Below are 8,292 nucleotides of genomic sequence, written 5' to 3' on the forward strand. Positions count from 1 at the left end.
TAAGTGAAATCTTATGTACTGTAATGTAACAGGCTACCGCTAGCAAGCAGCTAACCATATCCCTTTAATGACTCGCGTTATTTTATTAGAACACGCGTTATTTGTTTTCCGTGCCTTTCTGAATACAGACACCAACCCATCCCTGCACAGCCTGGAGCATTAACATTTATTTCCGTGATCTGCCATTTTCACTATTATCCTCGCTCGTTTCTTCACTATACCTGCTGAACTTCTAACGGTTCGGCTGGCGCCTGGCATAGAACATGGGCGGGTATATGCAAATGTTGGGGGCGTAACTATTAGTGATCCCGCCTGTAACGTCACAGTCGGTGTTATGTTCTGATTCGCCTATTTTTCAGTGGTCTTTTGCATGCACGAGATTTACATAAGGAGGAGGAAACAATGGTGTTTGAGGCTCACGGTATGTCATTTCCATGTACAGAACTCTTATTATTCAACTATGCCAAGGAAAATACAGTTTTCCATTCTATGGCACCTTGAAGATATTTTAATAATGGGAATGTGTGTTTTTTTAATGCATTACAATGAATGTGCTTAAATGTAGTTATGGTCTTAATGGTTAATAATGGAATGGAGTTGTTATTATTTTTATTAAGAAGGAGGAATCTTATTAATAATGAAATGATGGTCTTAAAAAATAGGCTTCATTTCATTATTCAAAATATAGTTTCATATTTTTATTTTGGGGTAAAATATTGCATTTTCTTCATGAGGTTCGCCCAAACAGGTTAGAGTCAACTAAATAATTGATCTGCCACTGCTATTTTGATGTTTTTGCTTTTATCTGACAGAAACGAGGGTTGAGATCAAAGAGTCTGTGAGAGCCCAAACGATCTTCATCATCCAAACCATTCCCAGGTCAGAGTGCCAGTGAGAGGCAGTGCATTGAATCCAGTTCAGAATAGGAGATCTGCATGCTTAAGTTGAAGTGTATATTTCAGACTGTTTAAACGTATTTGTGCCTGTGAATTTTAGCTGTGTGATCGTAACCCACATATTGCGTGTCCTCTGTGTATCTAACCTATAGAGTTGCTTAGAGCTTTATATGCCATATATTCACCGTTAGGAATGCAAAAGGGGCGGAAACTTTCCATGGGAACTTCGTCTGGGGAATTTTGGAAATATTCCAAGTTGGAAACTTACTAGAAATTTATGGGAATTTACGGGAATTTATGGGAATTAATAGAAAATTTGGAGAAATTTATGAAACTATCATATACAAACATAAATATAAACATTTTGTTTGATCATAGGCTCACATGCATGCAAACTAGGTATGTGCCGATACGAGTATCAGTACCGAACGGTTCACGGGGCAAATTCCAAATGGAAGTGATCATCCCTGTCCCCTTGGAGTGAAGACTTTGGAGTGAGCAGGGCACGTGAGTGCCATTATGTAGTCGTTTGGAATGCATTTGGCAAAGCGAGCGACGTAATTTCCTCCTTATCTATAGCTGGCATGTTCCCGTGACAACGCAGCATGGTGTCCGTCAGCAGATTCGCTGATGGACACCGGCATTAAAAAAAAAAACATTTTATATTTTAAAAAGTTATATAATTATATATTAGTTTTTATATATTATATAGCATATTTTAAAAAGTTTTTAAAATGTATGTTTATTTGCAACAATAAAAAGACATTTATGACTGTAAAGTAGGGCTGTGCGATTTGGGGGAAAATATCAAATTGCGATTTTAAATTTGCAAAGTCAAGCTTCAGCTCAATATTGCCAATAATGTGCAGCACAGTATGGGTATCATTACCCTGTTGAAAAAAACAAAAGAAACCATCACAGAAATTCTTAGTTTCCATTAAACCATTACAAAATTCCTTTTTGTTTTGGGCATTATTCCAATAGGAATTACTGTTGTTCTATTGGTTGCCATCTGCCAGATTACATCCCACCAATAGAATCCATAAAATATACGCCATTATAGTTTACATTAAAACCAATACAATTCCCATTATAACCTGAAATACATTAAATTTGTTATTGTGTTTTGGGAGGGGTTCTATTGTTTTTTTCTTCAGCAGGCATTATAGGATTATAATGGTATAACTACTTTTACAGAATTAACTTAATTACTGAATTTCACAGAAAATATTTGTTTATTTTGTTATAAATAAAAGAACTGTATTTCGTAAGCCAATTATTAAAATATTACATTGATTTATTCATTTGAAGTATTTGGGATTTTAGGAGCAAGTGGAAAATGTGCTGAATGTTTCATTTCATCCAAATGAAATTAGCAAGCAGTTAGACTGAATTTACATTTGTTTTAAACACGGAGCCAGGCGAGAGTCGACACAGGTTGCGCGCATGCGTCAAGCCTCGTCCATACTGCCAGATGTGCTCGTGAAGACTTGCGGTGCGGAGCCGGGTGCGAGTCTAAACGAGCATTACGAGACGGGCTGCGTGAGTGCGGCAAGCGTGAACGGCTCGTCCGTGACGCTTGGGGCAGAGATGAGCGAGTATGAGCAGCATTCACAGACACAGGCTGTGTGTGCGCTCTTCTGAATTGGGAATAGCCAACATGCATTATAAACTTATTTCAAATTAATCTGTTGGGGAGATAAAATGTGCAAGATAAAGTTCACGTACTAACAAAAACATCTAAGAATGTATCTTTTATTCTCCAGTACTGAAAACAGAACCGATAAGGGAGTTTTGATATGCGCTGTGACACAGCTCTTGCAAATTACCTTTTTTGTTCGTTGTCTGTCATTTCGAAGCTTAAGTTGCATACGTTTTTCTTTAGTTTTAATATGCCTAACTATCGATCTGACCCAGTAGACGCCATAATCCCACTCTGTCTCTCTCCCGTCCCGCGTTCCGTTTTTTTAAATGGTGGGTGTTTACTCAGTTGGCTAGAGCGGTGCTGATTGGGGAGAACGGAGGTGCACTCACTCTTGCCCAGGGCAAGTAAGACTGCAACTCAAGGCTGGCAGTCATGCATATGCTCTGGAACAGAGTAATATCGCGTCCACATCGCAGGCTTTGCGATTAGGAAATCGCAACGTCTCAAATCGCGATTTCGATTAATCGCACAGCCCTACAGTAAAACAGCGACATCTGCTGACGGACACCGTGCTGCGTTGTCACGGGAACATGCCAGCTGAAGATAATGAGGAAATTACGTCGCTCGCTTTGCCAAATGCATTCCAAACGACTACATAATGGCACGCACGTGCCCTGCTCACTCCAAAGTCCCCACTCCAAGGGGATAGGGATGATCACTTCCATTTGGAATTTGCCCTCCGTGAACCATTCTGTACCGATACTCGTATCGGCACATACCTAATGCAAACTAATACAAATGTTAAAAATGACATTTTTAGGGGGAATCTGTGATGCTTTTTTCAGGATTTATTGATGAATGAAAACTTTGTTTATTCAAAATCGAAATCTTTTCTAACAATATAAGTCTTTACTATTACTTTTTATTAATTGAACACATCCTTGTTGAATAAAAGTATTAATTTATTTAAAACAAAAAGAGAAAAGATACTGACCCCAAACTTTTGAATGGTAGTGTATTGTTAAAAAACGGATTTCCATTTTAAATAAACTGTTCTTTTTTTAAAACTCTTTATTCATCAAAGAATCCTGAAAAAAGAATCACAGGTAATAAAAAAAGAATATTAAAAGGCACAAATGTTTCCAAAATTGATTATAAATCAGCATATTAGAATGATTTCTGAAGAATCATGTGCCACTGAAGACTGGAGTAATGATGCTGAAAATACAGCTTTGCATCACAGAAAAACATTATATTTTAAAGTATATTAAAACAGAAAACCATTATTATAAATTGTAATACCAGTAATACTTTGCAATATTACCGCTTTGTTCTGTATTTGTAATCAACTAAGTGAAAGCTTGATGAGCAAAAGATATGCAATGTTTAAAACATTAAAATAGTAATGTTTCCAAACTTTTGACCAGTACTGTACTCCTGCATGAAAACAGAAAACTGGCTGGCAGAAAGAGCATCACAGCTTGAGCTAGTTTATACCTCATAAACTGTCAATTAAATAGTGCTAGCTCGCTTGGATTTTTCATATCTTGATTTACTGGCTAGCTAGCTACTGTAAAAACACTTTTTTTTGGTATTTACTAGTTAAATTGAATCGAATATATTTAGAATATCAAAACTTAAGATGGAGTCTTTGGGCTCAAATGCAGCATCTTCAGAGAAACTGGAGGGGAATCCCCCAGAGATTGTGTGTGGGGCAGGGTCAATTGTTCCAGTCTATGGTTTGTTCAGTCAGTGTATTTTTTTTTTTTTTTACAATGGTATAGCCTAATTTAGTTGCACAGTATATTACACACAGCACAAGGAAGTTTTAAGATTTTATTTTTTTTGCAATATTCATGTAATTTACATGAATACTTACCAAGATGGAAATTTAGATCTTTTGTGTGCTGGATTTAAGAAATGATCTGTTCATGTTATGGAGGAAAGCACAGTGCATGTAGTGGGTGTGGCCTCAATAGCCCTGCAGTGTGCATGTGATTGAGCAGTTATAGGGTAGAAATTAAATTGAAATTGCATTAAATCAGGTTGTTTTAACCAAGGTTATGCTGCACGATTTTTTCTCAACTACATTTAAGTCCCCAGTTCCTGCAAATTTACAGTTTATTCCCATTAATTCCCGTTAATTCACATATATTCCCGTTAATTCCCATGGAAAGTTTCCAGTCTTGAAAATTCCCGGAATTTTGCAACCCTATTCACCGAATACTTGCCGTGATTATTCTGGTAATGTAAAATCATGAATAGTGCATTATTGTACATTGTGATATTTTTAATGTGCTCTTAAAAAAAAAAAAAAAGTTTGCACACCCTAATGTCATTTTGACCACTTTTTTCCCATGATTGTTTTTTTCTTCAGCAGGCATTATAGGATTATAATGGTATAACTACTTTTACAGAATTAACTTAATTACTGAATTTCACAGAAAATATTTGTTTATTTTGTTATAAATAAAAGAACTGTATTTCGTAAGCCAATTATTAAAATATTACATTGATTTATTCATTTGAAGTATTTGGGATTTTAGGAGCAAGTGGAAAATGTGCTGAATGTTTCATTTCATCCAAATGAAATTAGCAAGCAGTTAGACTGAATTTACATTTGTTTTAAACACGGAGCCAGGCGAGAGTCGACACAGGTTGCGCGCATGCGTCAAGCCTCGTCCATACTGCCAGATGTGCTCGTGAAGACTTGCGGTGCGGAGCCGGGTGCGAGTCTAAACGAGCATTACGAGACGGGCTGCGTGAGTGCGGCAAGCGTGAACGGCTCGTCCGTGACGCTTGGGGCAGAGATGAGCGAGTATGAGCAGCATTCACAGACACAGGCTGTGTGTGCGCTCTTCTGAATTGGGAATAGCCAACATGCATTATAAACTTATTTCAAATTAATCTGTTGGGGAGATAAAATGTGCAAGATAAAGTTCACGTACTAACAAAAACATCTAAGAATGTATCTTTTATTCTCCAGTACTGAAAACAGAACCGATAAGGGAGTTTTGATATGCGCTGTGACACAGCTCTTGCAAATTACCTTTTTTGTTCGTTGTCTGTCATTTCGAAGCTTAAGTTGCATACGTTTTTCTTTAGTTTTAATATGCCTAACTATCGATCTGACCCAGTAGACGCCATAATCCCACTCTGTCTCTCTCCCGTCCCGCGTTCCGTTTTTTTAAATGGTGGGTGTTTACTCAGTTGGCTAGAGCGGTGCTGATTGGGGAGAACGGAGGTGCACTCACTCTTGCCCAGGGCAAGTAAGACTGCAACTCAAGGCTGGCAGTCATGCATATGCTCTGGAACAGAGTAATATCGCGTCCACATCGCAGGCTTTGCGATTAGGAAATCGCAACGTCTCAAATCGCGATTTCGATTAATCGCACAGCCCTACAGTAAAACAGCGACATCTGCTGACGGACACCGTGCTGCGTTGTCACGGGAACATGCCAGCTGAAGATAATGAGGAAATTACGTCGCTCGCTTTGCCAAATGCATTCCAAACGACTACATAATGGCACGCACGTGCCCTGCTCACTCCAAAGTCCCCACTCCAAGGGGATAGGGATGATCACTTCCATTTGGAATTTGCCCTCCGTGAACCATTCTGTACCGATACTCGTATCGGCACATACCTAATGCAAACTAATACAAATGTTAAAAATGACATTTTTAGGGGGAATCTGTGATGCTTTTTTCAGGATTTATTGATGAATGAAAACTTTGTTTATTCAAAATCGAAATCTTTTCTAACAATATAAGTCTTTACTATTGGGTGTGGCCTCAATAGCCCTGCAGTGTGCATGTGATTGAGCAGTTATAGGGTAGAAATTAAATTGAAATTGCAATAAATCAGGTTGTTTTAACCAAGGTTATGCTGCACGATTTTTTCTCAACTACATTTAAGTCCCCAGTTCCTGCAAATTTACAGTTTATTCCCATTAATTCCCGTTAATTCACATATATTCCCGTTAATTCCCATGGAAAGTTTCCAGTCTTGAAAATTCCCGGAATTTTGCAACCCTATTCACCGAATACTTGCCGTGATTATTCTGGTAATGTAAAATCATGAATAGTGCATTATTGTACATTGTGATATTTTTAATGTGCTCTTAAAAAAAAAAAAAAAGTTTGCACACCCTAATGTCATTTTGACCACTTTTTTCCCATGGAACACAAAAGGTGCAAAGTGAAGTCTTACCTTCTTGCTAAATTGCATGTCTCAGAATGCAGTTCTCAGCAGGCCCAGAAGCGCTTTAGAGCAATTAGCTAAAGTCCATTTGTCTGTGTCTGTCAGAGATGTCAACACTGCTATCATGGAGCTGCTGATCATGGCCTATGCACTGAAGACCTCCTGTGCCAAGAACATCATCGGCGTGATCCCGTACTTCCCCTACAGTAAACAGTGTAAGATGAGGAAGAGAGGATCTATAGTGTGCAAACTGCTCGCTTCCATGTTAGCTAAAGCAGGTAATGGCTTATGATGGCTGTCGTGTTCCTACTTCTGTTTTCACAGTAACAGTCAAAAAGTCTTGAAAACAATTTCAATGATAACTAGGTCTGACTCATTTAATCACCATGGATCTGCACCAGAAAGAGATCCAGGGCTTCTTTACATTCCCTGTGGACAACCTGCGGGCTTCTCCGTTCCTGCTGCAGTACATTCAGGAGGAGGTAGGCAGCATTTACAGCCATTAACTTCACTTTATATATATATATATATATATATATATATATATATATATATATATATATATATATATATATATATATATATAGGGGAAAACAAAACTATTAATATCATTTTCTGTTCTTCTCATTTCTATTTTGCCTAGATTCCTGATTATAGAAACGCTATAATTGTTGCCAAGTCCCCATCTGCTGCAAAAAGGTAACAGCTCCTGGAGATGTGCTGTAATTGTCATAGGTAAAAGCAGGCCTATAAGGAATTTGCAGACTTTTGTAATTTTTTTTATTAAATTTTTTTGATTTCAAGGGAAAATCTGGATGTGGAACATAGTGAAATGTGTTAAAGGGGTCATATGATGCGATTTCAATTTTTCCTTCATCTTTGGAGTGTTACACGCTCTTGGTGCATAAAGAAGATCTGTAAAGTTGCAAAGACTAAAGTCTCAAATCCAAAGAGATATTCTTTATAAAATTTCAGAGTCAACCACGCCTGCCTAAAACGCCTCGTTCTAACACGCCTCCACATGTCTACGTCACTATGTGGGAAGATTTGCATAACGCCGCCCAAATGTTCACGCAAAGAAAGGCAGCGTAACTTTTATTCCCGCTGTAGTATTGTTGTTGCCGCCACCATGTCCTGAAGGCGCTGTGTTTCGTTGTGAAAGTGAAACTACTTTGTTTGGTCTTCCAAAAGAGGACACGACTAGAAATCAGTGGTTAAGTTGTATTTACAACACTGTTCCAGAACAGTTCAACCCAAATATTCAGATGTGTGCAGCGCAATTTATGGAGGACCGTTTCCTGATCCTGGGAGAGTAGACTACAATGCCGGTGTTCTGACTCAGACTGTAAGTACGTTTTTTTTTATATTTAAAGAGTTTGCCACTGACGATTCAAACACGAGTTTTGAGCAGTGTAGAGTAGCACTTATTGTTTGTCATTTCTCCGATCACAAATTCAGACATGGTTTTATGTTTACGCGGCACGATGCAACGCAATGCAACGCAACGTGTAAAAAGACAGTATAAGTCATTATAATCAGTAATTATGTCC

General features: G+C 38.0%; 1 protein-coding gene across 3 annotated transcripts in view; it reads left to right on the plus strand.

Annotated features, from left to right (window-relative positions):
- The window catches only part of LOC107552136 (phosphoribosyl pyrophosphate synthase-associated protein 1-like), a 20,282-nt gene that overhangs the window by 4,475 nt on the left and 7,515 nt on the right, over positions 1 to 8,292 (plus strand). For all 3 annotated transcript variants that reach the window (XM_016233966.1, XM_016233967.1, XM_016233965.1), the window contains exons 3-6: positions 813 to 879; positions 6,848 to 7,020; positions 7,109 to 7,224; positions 7,386 to 7,441. In XM_016233966.1, the coding sequence (XP_016089452.1) occupies positions 813 to 879; positions 6,848 to 7,020; positions 7,109 to 7,224; positions 7,386 to 7,441 (412 nt within the window). The remainder of the gene's footprint in view (positions 1 to 812; positions 880 to 6,847; positions 7,021 to 7,108; positions 7,225 to 7,385; positions 7,442 to 8,292) is intronic.

This window comes from Sinocyclocheilus grahami, unplaced genomic scaffold (genome assembly GCF_001515645.1).
Source record: "Sinocyclocheilus grahami isolate Dianchi unplaced genomic scaffold, SAMN03320097.WGS_v1.1 scaffold441.1, whole genome shotgun sequence".
NCBI lineage: Eukaryota > Metazoa > Chordata > Actinopteri > Cypriniformes > Cyprinidae > Sinocyclocheilus > Sinocyclocheilus grahami.